The sequence below is a fragment of the Dromaius novaehollandiae genome, chromosome 13 (assembly GCF_036370855.1).
Source record: "Dromaius novaehollandiae isolate bDroNov1 chromosome 13, bDroNov1.hap1, whole genome shotgun sequence".
In the NCBI taxonomy this organism is placed as follows: domain Eukaryota; kingdom Metazoa; phylum Chordata; class Aves; order Casuariiformes; family Dromaiidae; genus Dromaius; species Dromaius novaehollandiae.
The window spans coordinates 11,824,906-11,847,500 of NC_088110.1; the positions used below are offsets into that span (position 1 = coordinate 11,824,906).

The 22,595-nt window shown below is 41.9% G+C and overlaps 1 protein-coding gene across 5 annotated transcripts in view; it reads left to right on the forward strand.

Annotated features, from left to right (window-relative positions):
- The window catches only part of ZNF536 (zinc finger protein 536), a 356,025-nt gene that overhangs the window by 223,899 nt on the left and 109,531 nt on the right, over window positions 1-22,595 (forward strand). For all 5 annotated transcript variants that reach the window (XM_064519627.1, XM_064519628.1, XM_064519626.1 and 2 more), the window contains one exon: window positions 2,964-4,544. In XM_064519627.1, coding sequence (XP_064375697.1) covers window positions 2,964-4,544 — 1,581 coding nt within the window. The remainder of the gene's footprint in view (window positions 1-2,963; window positions 4,545-22,595) is intronic.

Consider the following 22,595-nt stretch of genomic DNA (forward strand, 5'->3'; position numbering starts at 1 on the left):
TCCATCCATTGCTTACAGCGTTTTTGGTGAGCTGGGCCCAGGTTTCCGTTACTGAAGGAAAGCTCACTCGCTGGAGAGGCCTTTGACAGGAAAATGTAGTGACTTCAGGGTTCAGCAATTCAAAATAAAAGTATGTTGTTGTGCACAGTGCTTTGGACTGAAGATACTTTGTAAGCACAAAGTATTATTAGTGTTTTCACTAGTTAGCATATTTTAACTCACTTAACTCACTTATACCCATTTTTAAATATCCTTATTGCCGTGAGCAGCTCCGGCATGTTTATAGCATCATTAGTGCAGCCTATATTGCAAAACTCTCCTCCTCGCTGCAGAAGTGCGTTACGCAGCGGGCCACGCAGCAGCGGCAGTGGTGGGACACCCCTTCTCATGCTGGTGTGTCCGCTCGGTGTGTAATGCACACACACACCAAACTACCGTTAGAATAAAAGGAAGTGATCAATATAATTGTGTTAAAAGATTTCCATAAAGGCACTGGGGATGCTGTGGAAGAGCTTTTCAATTAAGAGTGAAAACTCGAAAGTGAGAGCATTTGACCTTATAAAGTCTGATATTTGTTTTTCACCAATCTGATTAGTTCTTAGGCAATACCTGAAATACCTAATTTGTGTTGCAGGTCACTAGTGACTGTTGTTTAATTCACAGTAACTGTTGAGACAAACGTCAGAATAACAGAAAGTGGCTCAAAAATGCTGCAGTATGTGCGTGCTGTAAAAACAGCATGAATGTTTGTCCACGTTGTGCCTGGCAGCACAGCTGTCAGAGTTTACACGCTCCCAAACAGCCCCTGCAGAAATGCAAACAAACAAACAGCCGATGTCTCCTGTCCCCTTGGCCCTACCCGAAAATGCCTCCGATGGGAGGGCGGTGCAGACTCTCCCTCCTAGGAGGAGACAAGTCAGAACTGATGGGATCCATCTCAGCTCCGTGATTCTTGCACATCGGAAGTTGTTTGCTTTTGCACGACTCGCACCAAAATGCAGACCCTAATTCTCATGGGTGGAGCGCCAGAACTTACTTAGGTGGTTGTAAAAGACTCAGAAGTTGCACTGAAATGTTGAAATCTGATTTCTTCTCTTACGCTGTGTGGACCCAGGTCTAATGCATGAACCATGCTAATTACTACCTCTTCCTCTGCTGAACACCTATTGTTTGAGGTGCTGCCCTTTTCTCCTCTAAAAAGGTCGATTAGCACGGTTGATGTAAAGCTCTCATGTCTCAGCGTTTAGCTTTAGGATTATATTATGGATTTAAAATTTCCACTGCTTATAATTTGCTTTTGCACTGTCTGCATTACCGTAGGTATTCAGCCCCTGTTCATGGTCAGTAAGCCTGTTCATGCGGTACCGTCCTGACTGCTCTGAGGTTCATCTTGTTAGTGAATTCATGTGATCAGGGAGAGGGGGAGCATCCCGAGTACTTTCTAGGCTCTCAATTGAGCCCTTAGCTTAAACAAATAAAAAATTTGAAAGCCTTCATCTTCGTTTTAAGTAGATTTTGAGGTTATTTGAAAATGAGTAACCTTCCCACTGCTTTGGTAAACTACATAATATTATACAATTTTTTTATTCTGGGGGAAGTTTTAGAAACAAATATTTCCCTTATACCATTCAGAGGAGCTTTACTGTCTTTTAAATGACTTCGGAGAAAAAGTCCACAGAGAAAACAGTTTGTTCTTGTTTTTGAGCTCCCTCATAGAAAATAATTGCCAATATTGACAGGGAAGTATTAAAAAAAACCTCACAGATCTGAATCACAGGACAGATCCCTGTCTCTTTTAGGGAGTATTTCTGTACTTCTTCCTCTAAAAGGAACTCTTGATTGCTAACAAGTGCTTTTCACAACTTCAGATGGACATTTGTTTAGACATACATTCTTTTGGGGTATATATTTATGATGGTATTTCAATATTTATTACATGTGCAATATCTTCTAGCTCTTTTAAAGTGTAGGAAGAACAGCAGAAGTTTAGTATGGAATTCCAATATATATTTAATTCATGAAAATCATCTTATGTTTTAAAACACTATTCAAGCTGATCCTAGAAAAGCGCTTTTGATAGGTAAATTACACATTTTACTACTCGAGCATTAGAAATGCCATTAGTACAAATTTAAAGGACTGCAAAATCCAGTAGATAATGCTAATTTCAAATACAGAAAGTAAATATATTTTGTACCTTTTTATTACTCGTTTTCTTTTTAATTTTATTGACTACTTTTTATTTTAACTATATGTTCTTACATGCTGCAGTCATAATGTACTGTAATGATATTAATATTTTATAGAATCTGTATTTATAGTTCTTTATTTAGAAACAATGCAGTAGGTCTGCAGATCTTTGAATCCTTCTGGAATGGTGCCCTCCAAATAATGATAAATTACTTGTGCAGTATGCCATTTGCTAATTATATCCATGATTTACTGCAGAGCAAGACTTAAATCATTCATTTCAGTCTTGCGTAACAGTGCCATAAAATTTTTAGGTTTAAAAATGGTTTCCATGTGTATAATTTAAACAAATTTTAAAGCAATTGTATACACAAAATATTGCAACCATCCATTTGTTACATTCTTTGTCTCTCTTTTTTTTAAACTTGTACTTTTAATGATTACTGTGGTTGAAATTGTTATGCTTCATTTTCATAATCATAGCTTTTAATTCTACAACAGTTTTCTACATGTTAGATTAAGAAAAAGATAGCTAATTGTGTGTAGATAGCATGTCATTCCTGAATAGCCCCACATGCTGGAAACCCATTTTAGAAATGTTCAGTTTATGAAATTAGTCTTCAATTAAAGACATTTCTTTTTTAAAAATGAGTTACTAGCTGTAAGATCTTTTTGTTTTTAAGCAGCTAATGTTGATTTTTTTCTTCACTCATCCATGCACCAAAGTGCAGTAAACTCTTTCTTTATATTTGTCTTTTTATACATACTTACAGGTGAGAAACCTTACAAGTGTCCACACTGTGATTACGCTGGTACTCAGTCTGCATCCCTTAAATACCACTTGGAGCGGCACCATCGGGAGCGACAGAATGGAGCAGGACCACTTTCAGGGCAGTCTGCAAGTCAAGAACACAAGGATGAAACATCAAGTAAAAGTTCTGTGTTTATTAGACCAGATATATTGAGAGGAGCCTTCAAGGGGCTTCCTGGTATTGATTTCCGAAGTGGCATGGTCTCACAGCAGTGGACATCAGGAATGCTTTCTTCTGGAGATCAGCAAGGACAAGCAGCTGGCATGTCATCTGAGGTATCTTCAGAAAATATGAAGGGCTCAGACGTATCTTCCAAAGGAACACACTTCTCTGAACTTGGCCGTGCTTATCAGAACATGGTTGGCAATGGTGTGAACTTCCAAGGGTCTTTGCAAGCTTTCATGGACAGCTTTGTCCTAAGTTCCTTGAAGAAAGAAAAAGAAATGAAGGATAAAGCCCTATCAGATCCACTTTCAGCAAAAGCTCTTGGCTCAGATGGTGGTGAGGAAAAGATAAATAGCAAGTCTTCACAGCGGAAAACAGAAAAGTCACAATATGAACCTCTTGACTTATCTGTAAGGCCAGATGCAGCCTCCCTTCCAGGTTCATCTGTTACTGTGCAAGACAATATTGCTTGGCATGGCTGCTTGTTCTGTTCCTTCACAACTTCGTCTATGGAACTAATGGCTCTGCACCTCCAGGCCAATCACTTGGGCAAGGCTAAACGTAAAGACAACATCCTAGGGAACAACAAAGACCAATCTAGAGAAACTTCAGCCTCAGTTAATAAAGTGAGCTTGCTCTCCTCTTCAGTGCAGTCCAGCAAAGAGGCAGTAGTTTCAAACATGCTTAGCCAGCTGGACTCAGCTTCAGAGAAAATGACCCAGGGACAAAATAAAGAAACTCTGGGGGAGCAAAAGAGCACTGCCTGGGCCAGCCACATGGAGTCTACCTTTTGTAATTTTACAACAGACTTCTATAAGCAGTTTGGTGTTTATCCTGGTGTTACTGGCACAGGAGCACAAAATTCTTGCACCCTTAATGAATCTGAAGTAAAAACACAATCTGAAGATGACCCAAATATTCTGCTCTCTGACTCTGTAAATAAAAGTGCTACTGATGACCTTTCTGACATAGCTTCATCTGAGGATATGGAATCTTCCAAAGAGGAGAACATTGAAGATGAGGACATTGAAACAGAACCAGATATTATGAATAAGCAGTTGTCTGCCCTAAATAAAGAAAGCAGTGAAGGAGGCGACAATATACCAAGTGCAGTCCCCTCTCAGTCAACACAAGGGCTCATATCTCCACTGCCACAAGCGTCAGAAAAGCAGTGGCACAGTCAGAATCTTCTATCCTCCCATGAAACTGCACAAGGAGTGATGAAACCCGAACAAGTTCAGGGTCCACAGGTCCTGGAGAAGCAGATGAACATGTTGTCAGTCCTAAGAGCTTACAGCTCTGATGGCTTAGCAGCCTTTAATGGACTTGCAAGTAGCACAGCAACTAGTGGATGTATCAAGAGACCTGACTTGTGTGGTAAGTTTTAGATCTTCTTTTAGACCATTTCAGAAAACACTTGTGCAGAATCATGAAGCTGCTCTTGAAATATACTTAGTCATGTTTGTTAGTAATACCTTTTTTTTTTAATGTTAAACCCAGTGGGCCAAATTCTAGTCTTATATGTGGTCTACTCCATTGAAATCAGCAGTGCTGCATGCATATACTTATACAGGATTTTAGAAAGAACTTGCTTTTTAAATTAGAGTAGCAGCAATATAGACTATCTGTGCTAGTGGCATCTGGAGGGGATATTTACTGCTTTAGCATACTCAAAGGAGGAAAAAGTTTTAAAAAATTTACATGGTAACTTGCAAACTTTTCAGTATTTTGATATAAGTAAGAACCCAAGAAAAACACTGGATGCTTTGCCAAGCAAAACTTGCTTTCTGTTTCTCTCTCTCTCTTTTTTTTTTTTTTTTTTTTTTGCTTTGAATTTGGGTGCATTCAATTCCCACAATATTAATGAAATCAAAGGCCAAGTGGATGGAATGCTTCTACTTGTAGTGAGGAGCCATGTTTTTTTCATCTTCTCCCCCCACTCCCCCTTTTAATTACATTTTTGTGATTTGTTTCAATGGCACCCACACGGTGGTTGTCTTTGACCATTTCCACTGTTATAACTAGAGGTTGTACAAGTTTTGATTTGCCTAATTAAGAGTATGCCTCCAGGTAATTAAAAACTCCCCACCAGACAAACAAAAACACCTTTTACCCTTATTAATCTCCGATTTACAAAACTGCAGCCTTACTTCCTCATATCACACATCATATTTGACAAAACTGAAAGTTAAATCCATTTGGAACAAATGCGATTGAGGATTTTTCAATTTATCTCGTGTTTTGTAAGCATAGTTCTTGTCTGAGAAATGTTTTAGAGTGTAAATCCTTTGAAAAGCAGTACCATTTTAAAAAGCAGAGTCAGCAAAGGCCACAAAAACTTCAGTAATGCTCTTGTTTCACTTAACCTTCAAACTAATCAGAAAACTCATTGTCAGAGCTGAACATACATAATAAAATGTATTCAAGTTAAAAAAAGAAAAAAAAAGCAACGGTTATAAAGCCTGACAATTTAAAACGTAGCCCTAAATCCGCAGACACTTAAGAACGGTTACCCTGTTTAACTTAAGGTTAGCAGGAGGTTTGTTCAGCCTTACTAGGGTAGTATGTGCTTAAGCCAGATCAGTAGTTACACTTGGAAAAAATGCATGGACTGTTAGGCACATAGCCCCTTCTTTAGGCCTCTGTCTGCTTTTCCAAGTGTATTAGCTGGTCTGATTTAAAAAAAGAAAAAAGACTTCTCCACACACAGCTTCTTTCACTTATATTCGTAGAGCATTTTGGCTTCATGGTATTATCGCTGTGAAAACTGAATCACCAGCCCAAGTGTTTGCATGGCCTTACCTGAAAATTTCTGCTTGTTAATTCACTAAGAACTAAAAGAGTTGGAAATATTTCAGGATTCTTCAAAATCAGTTGGTAGATTTCTGACATTTTGAAAACAGTGGATAGCTGCTTTCAGTTTGCAGCTGGTAACATCCAACCTGGAGTTCTTTTTTGCTCTTTACTTGTGGAGTGTAGTCAGTCAGTTACAGGGACAGAAAAATAAGGCAGAGAAATAGCTATTTAAACCAACAAGTAAAAAAATTGGAAAACTAGTATTAGTTGCTCTGTTTAAAATACCTTTATGCTTCTTCCCAGACATAAGATTTTTAAAACAACAACAAAAAAACCCTCTAACATTATGATTGAAATGAGGTCATGTTGCTTCCATTAGTTTTTTGTTTCACCTTCCAATCAATTCAATAGACATTTTATGATGGCTGAGTTTATATGAATTTAAAGACCGTATCCCTTTCACAAGCTCTGCCCAGTGATAATGCGTTTGCCTTGAAGTATGAAGGAAAAAAAAAAACAAAACACAAGCTTGTCTGTTCTACTTTTTAAGCCATTTTTTAATGGAAAATGCAGTGCGAGTCCTCCTTTCTCCCCCTCCAAAAATAGCATTTTAAAATTCTTAACTGACATTTTATTGAGTATTTGCAGCAGATAAGTATTAATGTTGACTATTTAAATATATTATTTCATTTTTCTCAATATCTTACAGCAAAAATGGATGAGTCAAGCCCAGTGTCAGTAGTTCTTATTTATTTGGTTGGGTTAGACAGCACCCACTGGAAAGTAGTGTTTTGGAGGAGTTTCCATTTTCTCAGTGACATTTTGTACTGTGAAATCACACTCCATCTGTGCATGCTAGTGTGGGGAATCTCACCTGATGTTTCTGCGCTTGCAGACTAGCCAGCAGGAGCGCTCTGTTAATTTATTAGCTTTGCCTCTTGCACAAAGACCATGACCTCAGTAATGGATCCCTTTGTCTCTCCTACTGCTTGAGAGATCAGAAAGCTTGAGACCCACCTCCAGCACCGAGTTCCGGGGCATGATTCTTGTGCTCATTTGTATTTTGGGAGACTCTGTGCATTTGCCTTTCCTTTTACAGCCAATGAAGTGTGGTTGTTGACATTTCAAGAGAGAGCATTGATACACTTGATATACTCCTTGCACAATCAAGATAGCAAGGCCTGATGCTCTTTCCACAATCAGAGTAGACTTGAAATAGAATTGAAATAAAATATCTCAGCTTCAGTTAGCTGAGATTACATCTTTGATTGGCCACACTAATTAAATTACATTTCTGACTGTAGAAAAACAAGCTGGGGTTTTCAATGATCCATATGGTCAATCTCAGTTTTAGCTGGCAGATTTTACCTTAAGATTATGGTTCAATTTTTAAGCACAAATCCTGGCATTAAAAGGCTTAATTTCTAGAGAGAATTCCACCAACACACGTTGTTTTGAAAAGTCCCCCCACATAAGGGAAGCAGTGACAGTTTCCCTATATGTAAAATCAGAGAGACTGATGATGTACATTCACATAATTCATTTATGCTTCTATCACGCTTAAGGCTGTAGGAATGAAAGGCACAATTAGGAAGGAAAGAACCATAATTATTGTATGATATAGAAACTTCCATTTCAAAATGCCACTGAGAAAAATCACATTTTTTTGTAATACTTCTCCTTTACATACATAGCAGACTAGGAAAGAACAGAAGGAAAGAATTACCACTGTCTGATGAATTTATCGTTACTCCTGACCTTTCTAATTTACCTGTATTTGGTTTTGGAGTCTTAAGTGACTATTCCTAAAAGACAAACTTGTTAATCCTTGCTGCCACGCGATTTCTGGGAGCAAGGCCGTGCCTTTCAGAGCTGCTTGGCAGCCAGTAGCTCAGCGGGGAGCGGAAGTGCAGGAAGGCTCCTTGTCTTTGTAGCTGTCTGGGAACATCCAGGTAGTCCGCTTTCAGATCCCTTTGTTTGAGAAGTCGTAGTGCTACTATGAAGTTCTGGTCCTACTTTGTATTTAAGGACTAGAAGGTCTGTTTTCCTTACCATTTATGCTCTTCTCTTTCTCTGCCTTTCTTCCATATGCGTGCAGTTGTCTTGCAATAATGTTCTACCTCCTGTTCCAAGTCACTAATTTACACAAGATTTCTACAGTGTTTATTTATGACAAGACCCTCTCCTTTCTCTCTCTCCTCCCCTTTAAATCTTTTTGCTTTGTGTCTAAGATGGTAAAATATCCCTACTTGCATTTTCTGCTTGGGATGTATCTAAGCTTTTGAAGAACAGCTGGTGGACTACAGAGCTGTTGGCCAGAGATGGTAGTGGGCATTAGCTGGTTGCTTAATGGGTTAGTGCTATGGAAGCCACACTTAATGATGTCCAAAAACATTACTTCCATGTTGTCTTTATAAATCTAATTTGCTTCTATTCCTGCTTGCTTTCCTCTGCAATTAGTGCTGCTCTCTCCTGCATAGGCTCCACTCTGTTATCACTTTTTTCACTGGGTGAAAATAGAGAGGGGCCCTTCTTACGTATGGTGGCAGTTTTTAAGTTCTGATCCTGGAAAGTGCTGAGCACTTTCAGTTTCCATTGGAGCAGAAAGTGCTCAGAGTTGCGCAGAAATAGTACAGCGAACGGCACTGTGACTTTCTGAAATACCTTCCAAATGCCGAACTGCAGCACAGACAAGAGGGCTGGGCAAGGGGAAGATAGATTGTGGCAGATTATTACAGCTTTATTGTCACATAATTATAGTGCTCTAACCCAATGTTTAAATAGTGAATTTAGTCATTGTAAATTGCTTATTGCCACAGGTGTCAAAACCAAAAAGATTATAATGCTAACCCCTCCAGAACTACCACCAACATATAAAATGCAGAAAAAGATTTTTAATTGTTTGTGGTCACTTCACTTCAATCCTTATTGTAGCTCTTTTAAATTATAAAATTCATATTAAACAGAAGCAAAAGGCCTGATACATTCCAAGCCCTAGGACAGCCATGAGATAATGGGAGATCCTCTTTACTGCAGTAAATCGTAGTACGCGTGCCCAGTTAAAGTATCTGCTAAGGCCCTTAGGTAACTGCAAATTTTGCCCCGATCTGAAGTTGAAAGAGCAACCAGAATATTCTTTTCCTTCAAGGCAGAAAGAAGTGCTCTCCGGGTTTTACTCCAGGCTTTTCTTTCCCCATTATGGTGATTTTCAAGAGGTTTCTTTAGTTTGCTAGCGCTTTCAAGGCTTGCTTTTAGTTTCAGAACTGTGCTGCCGAATGTGAGATCAGAACCTCGGCCTCGCTGCTAGGTTTCAGCTGCACTTCTGGATGTTGCAATGCCATTTGCATGGCAATATCAAACCAAACTCATATGGCTTGCTTCCTTTTTTTAATTAACTGGGAATGCCAGTGATCCAGTGAAGTTTGTGTTGCTGGATAAAAGGGCTGGTCTGTGAATAGCATTGTATTTGCCAAATGGTTCGCTAGTCATTTCAGTACAAACAAATGGATGGTGTCTGTAAGTCTGCAAACACTGTTGACATTTAGCCTTGTTTATGTTACTTTCCTTTTGCTGCATATTTTTGGCTAGAAAAGATACTGTCTGAATCAACAGTGACTTCCTAAGTAGAAGCTAAGGACCCAGTCTTGCATCCCTCATTCTTGATGAGTGGGACTACTTACGTGACTAGGGATTGTAGAAGCAGGTCCTATGTTTATTTGACTTTAAATTTCATAGCTATATTCATGTAACTTCATTTGATTATATTTTGTTGTATCGGAAAATTAACCTGGTGATAAGTTCAGTACCAATATTTTGTTTACTGGCAAAAACTTTTATTTCTCAACATTTTGCATGCTGTCGTGTCACAGCTCCCTTCCGTTTATGTTTCTGGAGGTTAACCCCTCAGATATCTGCCCGAGCCAGGCGCCGAGTACCTTGTGTTTGCAGTGACACTGGAAGGCACTGCGGCTCCCCTCGCGCTGGGTCTGAAAGGGGGATTGTGTTTGCAGAAGGAGGCCTTGGTATGTGCCTTGCTTTCAGACATCAGTGGCCAGCCGCACTGGGCAAATCCCGAGCACAGAAAGGCTTTTCTTTTCTTTGCAGAGACAAAATAGCGATGTAAGCTTAGAGCTGTATGATTTTACTCTAAGTTTCATCTCCTAAACAATATATTCTTATTGTTTTGGTCATATCCAGGTCAAATTTAAATTATAATTTAGGATTAGGCAGAGGCAGATGTTTCCAGATCTTTCCAAAGTGAGACAATGCTCCGGTTTCTGTTTTGGTTCAGGAACATCCATTCGTGAGTCTGAGGTATAATATTTCCTATAACTTCTCCTAAACACAAACAATTTAGACTTCCTTATAAGTCAAAACTAAGTGTACAATTAATACCTATTACGAGGCCAATTTTAAACAATTAATTTGACAGCAATTATAATTTTATTTTACAGGCTTTCAGAAATAAATAACCAATTTCATCTTTGTAATATAAGGAACTTAGAATATCTTTATGCAAAGATGATCTCGTTATGCGCAGTATTGCATACCTGGAATTTCTGGGGTTTTCTCCCCTGTATCTAGATAATTGTAGTACCAAGGATAAATAATTACCTGAGGCTTATTAATTGTTTCAGCAAAGACAAAAAATATGTACCTTAAGTGTAAGCATTAATATATGTATACACAATACAGCCACAATATATAACAAACCATCATAATAGTGCAAAAATAGAGGTCTTGAATATGTTCTGTTATTTATGTGTTTGGCAAGCTTAGGGAATGGACTTTAGTATGAGTGAAAATTCTCTTAACATTTTTAAGGTTATTTATTGTCATTTCTATTTGAGTTTTTAATGGTCCTGTATTTTGTAATGCTTTAGCAGGAAAAAATACTGTAGTTATCTTTTTTCATATTCTTTAAGCAATATTTCTAGCTTAATATATTGTGCCAGGTTTTCCAATATTAACCAAGAAAGACAGTAAAATTCAATGAACAGCACTCTGACATCCACAATTTAAAACCTGTGATTGAAGTGAAATGTGTAAACTTCTAGTGGGTTATCATGTGCTTTGGAATAGAGTATTGTTGGAAGTAATTAGAAAATATATTAAGGTTTCCTGGTAATGAAGGTATGTAAGTTTTAATAATTGTTGCTTTCTGAATAAGTGTCAAACTATATCTTTAAATGTATATGGAGTTACAAGTTAGGTCACTTCTGAATGGAATGTAAAACAATACTAAAATGCTTCAATAACTTATCTCAGTGTTGCTAATAAAAAAAAGCTGTTAACCATTAGTGCAGTTTTGAGTCATTTTGTTAATTCATTCAAAAAAACTCTCTAAGAAACTGTTTTATCTTTTGGTAGACCAAAGACCACTCATACAATCACAATTTATTTCTGCTTTGAGAGGCAAACTCTACAAAGCACTTTGTTGGCCTTTTTGAGGATGTTTATGAAAAATGCGGTCTTCTAAGGAAGGAGTGGTTTGTCCTTAGAAGAATGCAACGTATGGTTAGTCAGGTATATAGGGGGACATTAGGCTTGTTCCCTCTGTCACAGAAAATACCTTGGGAACGTGGGACCTATTTCCCCTCTATCACTAGTAAAATCCAGAAGAGATTTTTGTGGAGGCCATTGGGTTGAAAAAGGGGTAACACTGGGTGGATTAAGTGTGTAAGTGTTAGTGGACTGGGTGCCTGGCCAGGGTGAGCTGCCGTATTTGGGTCCAGTCTGGGACCCAGTCTGGACCAGGCTGGGAATTTAGCCTTAGTGAGTAACGAATGTACAGCGTCTCTCTCAAAGGAGAAGTACCACGAGCTGATGCAGTGATCTTTCTTGGTTAATCTTGCTTTATCTTATATGAAGTTACAGTCCTCAATACTGCGGGTAGTCCTTAAGTATTCTTTTTATCTCCCGTGCAAAGAGTACGTAATGAGTGTCCCTAGACTAGCCTCGCGCCTCAGAGTCGCAGAAGATTCACCCGAGGTAAGGAGAGAGTAAGATGACAAGGAACCAGTTGTACCAATCCCAGTAGCATCAACCAGGCCTATGGTAAGTGTTTCCAGGATCGGACCCACAAGCGGTGGCCTAATGCCCGGTGCACCGGTTAGTATGCAGGGGGAGTTAAAGGAAAACATGACTAGGGCTCCCAACGTCACATCTTCATTAGCGCTGTCAGTTTTGAATAGCATATTGGTACTTTTTATTTATTCCACCAAAACACCATGAGTCAGGACCTGACATTTTAGTGTTCTGTGTCATACTGAGAAAAATCTGTAGTTCAGCAGTAGGACAATTATATTATTTTGGAAGGGCTAGAAATAATACAGCATTTGTGAGACAACTGTAACATTTATCCAGACTCAGTGTGAGATTGTTCTTCCTTTTATTTGGAGAGCACTTCCAAAAAAGTATCAACTATGAGCAAAGAAAAAAAGACAAGAAAAAGTGGCAATTATTAATCCATTTAACCCCCATAGGGTATAATCTCATCCTGTGTAATACCACTGGCTGTTATATGCCTAAACTGCTATGCAGTGAGCTGTGAATGTAGTCCTTATTGTCCTGTGGGCAATATGACTAAGGAAAAAATATCTCCATAATACAATGGACCATTTGTCTGAACAGCGTAACCTAAGGTCCATAACATCAAATCTAAAGTTGTAATTATACAGCTGCAGTCACACCACTCAAGTGAAGGCTGTGTCAGCACTAGTATTATATAAGAAATGCTGTTTTCAAGGGTTGATGAGTCATATGCAAAAAACATTTCTCACTGAACAATTGTTCTGGTTGTTCCAAAGTAACGTCTAGGTACAGGCCTTTCGCCAGAAGGACATTGTCATGTGTTCTCGGGTATGCCATTTTTTAGCTTGGCAGTTTATTTTGGTAAAGAACGTGTCATTTCCAAGCAAGGAAGTTACCTAGGTTTTGGGGTCTATGCGTATTTGTTATTGTCAAAACATAAACCAGTGTGAAAAAATCCAGGATGGGTAAGGCCTTCACTAACCAGAAATATAGTAGGATAAACTTCTTCCTGATGCAAAATTAGGATTTTTTTTTCCCGATTTGTCGTCACCGGTGTTGATTTAAGTTCTCCAATCTGAACGCTTCCCTACAAGACTCCTGTCACTGTTCAGTTTTTTCCATGTTCTTTGAGACTGAGCCTTTCAGACTAACAGTGACTTTTATTGCCATTTGAAGCAGCCACACATTTGCTGGCAATGAGCAAGCAGGAAAGAGGTTTATTTACAGTAGCAGCACAGAGGTGAAATAGGAGCGCCTTGCATCCCTCAAGCATGACTGCAAAAGAAATACTCTTGGGATTGAGAAACCAGTATCAGAAACCACAACAGTTTTCCTAATCTGCGAAACTTCTAGACATGCACGCTGGACGTGAGCGACTTAAAACCGCCCCTTGGAGGAGATTCTCCTGGCAGGAGCATGGCCCTTTGCAGGCAGGTGTTTCTGAAGTCCCCCCGCACGTGAGGCCTTCCCCCAGCCTGCCTAACTCGCCGCATTGTCCGCGGAGCGCCGTGCAGGCGAGTGAGTTTCTTTAAGCCGATCTCCTCTGATCCGCAGTTTCTGTAGTGCCGTCCCCGCACAGAACCCCCATTGTTCAGCTCAGAGCAGCAGTGGGACAGAAAGCAGAGTGTCATGCTGGGCATCAGAGAGGGAATTGTTCCTTAATTATCTCTTACTGAAGGAAAAACCCAAGACGTATCGGGATATGTGCTACGACTCCAGCAGAACACAAGGCTTTTAAAAAAGATTTGAGGAGGGGAGCTAATGTTCAGAAAGTGACAGACTTCACTGCTAAAGCAGGACTACCAGTGATTCACTCCCTGGCCACAGGAAAACATAAGTTTTCTGCTTTGGAGTCTCTATTGTGAAATGGGAAATAATAGCACTTATCTCCCTGGTAGGAGTGCTGTGAGGATAAATGAATTAATTAATGTTTGTAAAGTACTTTGAAGATGAAGAACATCATGTAAGTCCTTAGTGTGTAAATGCTTCCTCCTCTGACATAACTACAGTGGCTATAAAAATTTATTGATGAAAATAAACATATTGAAAATACGTGTTGGATACGTATATGCCTTCTATATCCTGCAGCATTCATGAGATTGACTTCCTCAGCAGCACATTACTGTGAAGCCTGTGCTCAGACCTGCCTTCAGCCTCAGCTCCTGCTTGAGCCAAAAGGCAGGTGCTCAGGGGCTCTCTGCACCTGCAGGAGCTTTCCGATGTTTTGGCCATAATGCTTTTCAACCAAATCCATGAATTTCGACCTCAGGGCTCTTATAACAAGTGCCAGCTGGGTAGAGCCGCCAGTTTTGAATCTGACGATCACCACAGCACTCCACCCCCAACCATGTTGTCAGAGCCTTTGTAGCACCGGGGGTCCGAGGAAGGCGAAGGCATAGAAAGCTGTATGGTGGGTATCCTCAGCCTTTTGATGCACAGCAAGTCTACAGGCTCGTTCTGTCCCCGCGCCCGTGCAAGGAGGCTCTTTTCGGGACAGAGGACCTATTACTCTGTGTGCTCCATTTGTCTGTGTTTTCGCTGTCCCCCCTCCTTTTCGGTGTCAATATTATTCTCAGTGCTCTGTTCTCCTGGAAGCAGATGGCCGGAGCGGTGCTTTGCAGGTCCTGGGGTTCTTACTCATGCTCTCTGATCTGGTGGCTGAATTGTCTGTTGCATGGTTTTTAATTGAATGGCAGTGAGTTCAAATCACTACAGGTAATTTAAAATTTTTATTGCCTGCTTTTCAACATTACTGCCCCAGCTTAGTTCTTTTTGCTGTTTTTTTGTTTTGTTTTGTTTTGCTTTTTTTTAAGCCAGGAAGTGCATTTGATCCAGAATGTTTCACATGTATAAGAAGGCATGTTAAGAGGATGCAGGGAATGAAAACCAACACTTCAGCCATATAGAGATGTGACATTTATCAAGAGAGACATGTAAGAAAAGGTTTGTGCATTGAAATGAACAAGTTAGAGACGAAATTCAGGATTACTCTAGGGCTTTCCTCAATTCACAGCTGCCACACAGATCAGTTTATGAACCTTAGGAGAAAGGACCACATTAGCCCTAATTGTGTCCTGTTTCACTTGTCCCTTTGTATAGCTAACCCTGTTCCAGTCTGCGTGCTTCGCTTTGTTTTTAAGTCCTTTCAGATCTTGCTTGTGGATTTGTTGCTGGTTTAGCGTGGCAGTTTCAGTCCTGAGGAATGCCGCCGGCTCTGACTGCACGGTGCAGGTAGGGTGCTGGCAGCGAGTGCCTCCCCGGTGCCGCGCGCGAGCTGGCCTCCGCCTGAGCTCGCCTGGGCCCCCCTGCAGCGGGGAGACTGTTTTGCTCCCTCTCTGCGGAGAATTTGAAGAGGGCAACAGCTTTTGCCAGGTGAAGTCCACCCCCACACCAAGCTCACCCATACACTGAAGACGTCAGTTTGCATCACCGAAACACCGAAACAACCAGCCTTCAGCTGGACATCCCCGAATTCTGACTGGCACCAAACACACACCCAGCTGCACTTCCAATTTTTAGCCCCCCCCCCCCCCCCCAAGAAGAGAGCAGTTTAATAACTAAAGGGTTTATGGGTGTATTCACTAATCATTATATAACTGTATATTGGGGGAAAAAACAACCAGAAAAGCTTTCCCAAAGGATGGAGGTGGGAATCCCATTAACGTGACGGCTCCCTCTTTAGTTGCCAAAATGATTGACAGCTGGATAAGGTCAGAACATGAAAACCAGACCGTGGGGGACAGAGCAGGGAGGGGAGGGGGTCCAATCAGTTGAATAAAAAACTGAGCGTCAGTGCTGGGGAAGGAGAAAACCGGCACTCCCACTAGAAAAATCTTCACCCTCTGCTCCCCTACTGTTTGTTTGGGGAAAATGCTGCAGCTTAATCAGAATTATTTACAAGATAATGGTCCATTGTTTGTAGTAAGACAGATGCTGTCTGTGGGAATTTGGTGTTTTATGCTGTATGCTTTACAGTGCCATTGCTGTGTACAGATGGGATCACAGTGGTATTGTTGTTATCCACTTTTTGGAAATTTGGAGGATCCTTACAGTGAAAGGAGGATCCTTGAATAGAAAAAGAGTTTCTTGGGTCCAGAACTGGGATTTGTTTTAAGGTAGAATTGTATACTTACATGTTTTATTGGAAAAGAAGAAGAAAAAGTAGAAGCACTTTGCTTTGGACATAGCAAACGAGGATAAGGGGTTCCTAGGCTAACCTTATTTGGTGGTGGTAGATGTGAATTCAGCATTGCTGTTCTCTGTATGGGTGGATCTTGGGTGTTCTTCCAAATGTGAGGGGGTAAGTTCTGGTGCGATATGTCGGTGCTCACTTCTTCTGTGGTGCCTGGCAGAATCAGCTGATTAAATGTTCGTGTGATTGATACATAGACACTTCATGTGTGTGAGAGCAGGGCTTGCCTGCTGAGTCCTCTGGCTGTGCGATTGCAATGCGTGGTGTTCCCTGCCATCCAGCCCATAATGCGATTAAACACACTGAGCACTTCAGTTTCATTAGAAAATGTTATCTTGGCAATTTTATGGGCGAAGCTGCAGAAAAGGAAAACCAGATTTTCACTGAATTCAGGGGAGGAAGGGAGAGCTCTGGCGAGGCCAGTGGTGAGGGCTGGCTCTGTCAGAGCTGGCAACCAGCAGGCCTCCAGCTCCTGTCTCAGCAAAGCACTGACAGCACCAGCATGCAAAGGTCCTCCCAGGACAGGCAGCAGACGGCAAAGAGTGGCCTCATGCAGGGCTCTGCTGGGCCATGATCTGCATGTTGCCATGCGTGTGACTTTCGAGGAAAAGCTGCATTTCCTTTTCCATCCTGATGCAAAACCTCTAAGACAAGAGATTCCTCCTCAGGTCACTGCGCTTTGGATCAGGACCTACGAGCCTTGTGCATGTGTGTGTGTGGACACACTACCTCTCTCAAAACTCAGCTTTTAGTGTGAAATAGCTCATGTTACATCAGCAGAGACCGGTGTGCACCAAAGTCAATCAAGAGAGGACAAATCGCCCAAAAGCTTCCTGAGGGGATTTTGAACATCCACGTTTGGTATTCCAAGATCCATTAGCTTTCAGGTAAAACAGAAAACAATGACCATCTTTTTTGTGTGCAAAATAATCAAGCTATCTTCCCAGCATTGCAAAAAGTTTGAGTTTCCCTGGGGAAAGCGGAGGGCCTGGGGAAGGGGAGTGAGGCAGGGAAGGGAAGGGAAGGGAGCAGAAGGGAAGGGAATGGCTAATTTGCAGTCTTCATGGCATCATATCCTTCTCCCCTTTCAGTTTTTCTATGTGAGACCCTGCTCACGTCTTCATTTCAGAGACAGAGAAATGGGTTCCCAGCATTGCCACGTTCTCCTCTGAGTCTGCCTTCCCACCCAGAAATCACTGTTGGAGGTAGGCAGTGTCTGAGTCCTTGCTTCCCTCTGGGCTCCATGTGCTGCAACGGAGATTGCTAATAGCATCAGATGAGAAGTGGAAACTACTTTGCCGAAGAAGAGAGATCTCTTCTGTGTTTTGTGAAAGGGGGAGTTTTCCAAGGATACCGTTGAAGAGTTGGATTGGTACATGAGATTGTAATTCCTGGGTCCTTAAGCTCTTTCCCTTAGAAGGAACTGTGCATGGGAAATTCCCTTCACGATGTCTCCTTTCTGTGATTTTTCTATGGGGTGGGCAACCTACTCCTTCACTAAACTAAAACTCAAAACACAAGAACAGACTGCCCTGCCCAAAGCAAAGGGAGGGCTCCTACTGACATCAGCAGGTTGTAGATTAGGCCTGTAAGTCTCCCTCAGAAATAATACTAGAACATTTTATTTTTTCCAAGCTTTTCCAGTAGAATCTCTGTAGGAAACCCTAAGTTTTTTCCTCCAAGTCAGCATTTATTTGCAAAAATCTTAATTTTGCATTTTCTGACATTTAAACTTCTCAGCCTAATGTTCTAATAAGGATCCTGTCCGTCTGTCTAAATAAAGCTATGTTCTAATGAGGACACCATCCATCTCTCTTGATAGAGCTGTAACGACTTCCAGCTTCAATGTAATTTTAACTGTGCTTTCTTCCCCACTCTCCTCTCCCCACAGCTCCCTTTTCGGGGTGTAAATTATCTGTTTTGAAACAAAGTTTTGCAGAATCTCATTTTGGGTCAAGTGACTGAGCTATTGTGTGAGTCCCTGCTTTCTCTCTGAAAAGGGGGGGTTTTGCTCTCCCGATTGTATGCTCAGTGCCTGCTTATTTGCAATCTCTGTTCATAAGACTGTGGGTTTTCATGCCAATGATTTTCTGTTTGAGTTATTGGAGTAGGGAGGTTGTGGGAGCATGCCAGTGTCAAAGGTTGTCGCTTGAATGATAATTAATAACATTATCAGACTGATTATGTGTTTAGATGTCCAGAATCAGGAGTGAATTGAACTTGTTAAATTTAATTTCTACCTCAGAATATCTGACTGTTTTCTGTGGCTAGGAGACTGGAGTGTTCATGAGGCTCACATTTGCATAAAGGACAAAACCGTGAATTTAAAAGGGCAACAACTAATGAGAATTGCTGAAATTCTTAGCTTCTGGCTTCTTGTGCAAGGCTTCTCGTATAGCATTGCTCCCAGAGCTTTCGCCAGGGAGAAGAAAGCGTAGATCGGTTGCGCGATAATGTTTATAGACCTTACTTTCATTGTGTCAGCCTCCGACTGAAACGTTGAGTCATTTGAGATTGGAGATTATGTCTTTTAAGGTCCTGAAGAGCCATTTCACATGCGACCGATTACCTCTGTCAGAGCAGGGAGAGCTGGGTCCCACCTCAGTGGGTGGGATTTGAACTCATGCTTTCAGAGGTCAATAACAGGGTTTTTAGACCTTTGTGCCTCTTAGTCCCTTATAGCCAGACCTTTTCTGTTAAAACTGTTTAAATTACAAACCAGTAATAAAAGGATCATATGTGTTTCCCACTGAACAGGTTCTTTAAAGCTATTATGATAATTAAAAACATATGGTGCCTACACAAGTCAGAGGGAAACCACAGATGTACAAATTAGGTATTATATAAGGTTTTTCTTTTTTGCCCTTTTGAAAACAACAAGCCACAGAAGTACAAAGAGACAAAGATGGTAATTTTTTGGAGATGGTAGGTAGGTATTATTTTGGTTTTTTAATCATGAAATATGCAAACCTCTTTTCTTATACATAATCAGAGCAAACTCTCTCTAATACACAGGAAGAAAAAAACAGTAGCATAAGACTGCAGTATTTATGGAAGGAATAAGGAAACACTTTGTTTCATACAAGTTATTGGAGACCAGGAAACCTTTTGCATTTTTTATGATGTTTCCCTGCACAGACACGGAGGATTATATTTATTAAATATTGAATTATATTGAAATTGGATTGATGCAGCCAAAGAAGGACATTTCTTTGTATTCCATTTTTTCTCCTTTTAAAAAAGGGAAATGTACTAATATTGATTGCAGTACAAGTAGTCATTTGTTTTAATTTAAAAATATAGGATTGATTTTGAGAAGGTGATAAATACTGCTAATAAAAAAATTCAAAATGGGGATTTATAATGATTCTCTGTTAAGTCAATGGTTTAGTGAGGCTAAGTTATAATAAAAGTAGAGACGTGCTGAACTATCCATAGCTAATGGGTTATTTGCCATTTGCTAGCACTGCAAACATCCATTGCTTTGCTGGGTCCTGCTGCAAAACGTGGAATTTATATCGGCTAACACTCCCTGCTCCTTCTTTTGTCTTTCTTTTGCTAAAAATGGGCCCCTGGGCACCTGGGGGCCAGCCGAGGGCCCATCGCGGTCAGCTCGTCCGTACAGCTGCTCCGCAGAGACGGGCCGGATTCAGGCGCGTCCCCACCGGCCTCCCCGCTCTCTTCCCTCGCGGGCCGGACCCGGCCTCCGCCCCGTCCAGAGGGGTTGCGGGCTGCCAGCAGGCCTTTTCTTGCGGCGAGGCGGCTCGGCATGGCCGCGGGGGCAGGCGGGGGCGGGCGGCCCGCCGGCGTTACGCGTTCTGAGCAGCGGCGTGCCGGGGTGCGGGATGCTGCGTTTCTCTCCCTCCCGGTCCGTGCTCCCTCGGGAAACGGGGCTGCGCTCCCCTTCCCACTGAAAACCCCGCACCTGCCGGCCCCGCGAGCCCTGAGCAGGCCTGGCAGCGCGGCGGCACCTCCGCCTCGGCCCGGCTGCCTCGTGCGCACGGCGGCCATCTCGGCGGAGCCCCCGCGCGGGCAGCTCACGGCCTGGCGGCGCCCTCGCCCTTATCGGCACGGAGACCCCTCGGCTTCGTCTTCCCGGCGCCCCGCGGGTGTTTGGGCTCGCCTCTGCCTGCCCGATAGCGGCAGCCGCTATCAGCCTGCCGGCGCTGATAACCCGCCGCGAGGCAGCCGGTGCCCTTGGGGCTGGTGGCTGCGCAGGGGTGATGGCCGGCCCGGCCCGGGCCCCACCGGCGTTGCGCTCCGCGCGCTGGCGCTTTGGGCTCCCTTCTCGCGGAGAGCGGGAACCCGCTTTGTCAGGAACTTTAACAGACCGAGGGGAAAAAAAATTCTGCTGGGGAAAGAGGAGAGGACGAAGCCTCACGCTAACATTTCGGTGTCTGAGAGCGGTAGCCGAGCAGGCGTTTCTGAAGACAAGCTTTTCTTTTATTGCGTGAGTGATAGCTAACTCAGTGTTATTTCGCATGTAGGTATTACCATTTTAACTTTTAGTGAGGTAAAATAACACCTTGTCACTCAGTGCAAATACCAATCACAGAATGAATTAATTGTAATAACTGTTGTCAACAGCACAAAAGACTTGTTGCTTTGCTAAGCAGATTTCGGTGCCACTGATAACTATATCCAGAGGTTCCCGCCGGGCCCGTTCGGTGTGCAGAGTCAGAACGTGGTTTCAGCTGTCTGTCTGTCTCTGCAGTTTGTTGTAAAAGTCTTAGAAATTGAGTTAAAAACCTGTATCTTTTACCTATCATTAAGCACACACTTTTCCAGTGCTTCTTACAATCACTAAACATTTTTACTAGCCAATTAACACTTTTTTGTAGCTACTTTATTAAAGAATTAACAAGCTTATAATAGTCTCTGGAATCTGTATGTTCACCGTATGCCTTGATGGACAGTTATTTTCAGAGAAGGTTTGGGAAGCTTTTTTGCTGTACAAAATACAGTTTTGCTAGTGTTTCTTCTTTAGTAAGCCATCTTTATCCAAAATGAACAGTGCTATCCCAATAGATGGGTGAAGTTTCCTTTTAAAAAGGGGGAGAGAGAGAAAATTAGCCAAGAAAAGCAAAATTCTTCATTCTTTGCTAACCACAAATTTATTCAAGCAAAGTTTGAGGGGGGAAAAAGAACTAATTAACTAATTTCACAAAGGAGCCTCAGTACAGCAGGAACCAGTGCCAATATGCTATACTCATTTTACATGGCTATTTAGCTTAATAATCAAAAATACTGTGGCGTATCCTCTATATTTTACTGCAAATGCTATGTATTTTCTTAAAGAAACATACATTAATATTACAATCTGAGATGGTAATAAAGACCATTTTCAATGAAAGAAAAGCTAATAAGGACCGACCCACATAGCAATCCAAGGTCCATTTTGCATAGTTATTTTGACGTATTATATATATTAGTTTGCTTCCCCCCGCTTCTCTTTTAAATGGTACCAACGTGCTTCAGTACTTCCTGCCCTCCGCACAGGCAGAATCACAAACTCGGGTAAAATATATGGAAACTTAATTTTCCTTCTATCTTTTGCCAAACATAAGCCAAGAAGCGGGAAAAATCCCCCGTTGAGGTGTGCTTGGGTGAGGGTCCCGGAGTGAGACGGGCTGGCGAGGCCAGCGAGCCTCCGGCTGCGCCGCGGCTCCTCTCCCCGCATCGCGCGGGGACAGCGTCTCCTGCACACCCGCTTCGCAGGACAGTGCGAAATACTTTGAAACCGCAGTCAGAAACTCCTGAAGGCTTCTGCCTGCTGAATTCCTGCGTGGTTCAAGGGCCAGGAGCTCGGTGCAGCCCATTTATGGGATTCGTAGCAATTCAAATAGCGATGTTGCCGCCCAGCCGTGACTCAGAGAATTTCTGTGGTTTTCCCTCAAACCTTGTGCCGTCAATACCGCTCGGTCCGTCCTTGTTGGCAACTGCTGTGTCTTCAGCCATCAATCAGTCAAATGTTCCTGCTTTTACCTGGATCTTGCTTTTTATGTGGGGATCACCACTTTCTCGGTTGTAATAGCTCATATATCTTCCTAGCACAGGATTGCACTGCTGAGTGGGAAGGACCTATTAAGTCATAGATCCAGAAGGGTAGCATATGACTCACTATAAGCTACAGCACGTTTATTCTCGCTGTTTTCTCTTTTTATTGTTTAAAGTAAATAGTCCTGAATGTGCCTAAGTGATTTTTCTCCGGTGCACTCCCCATGGCAGAGGGGGCTGGAGTATCCATGACAATGCAATTGTGCTGCAGCTTAAGCAACTTTATTTAAGCAGCCTTAGGCCAAGATTGTGGTTGTTCTTGCATGGATGCACAAGGACATGGGAATGATAGTGCAAGAAATCCTCCCTTCCCCGTGGACTGTAGGCTCAGGAGTTAATCAGACAGAAGT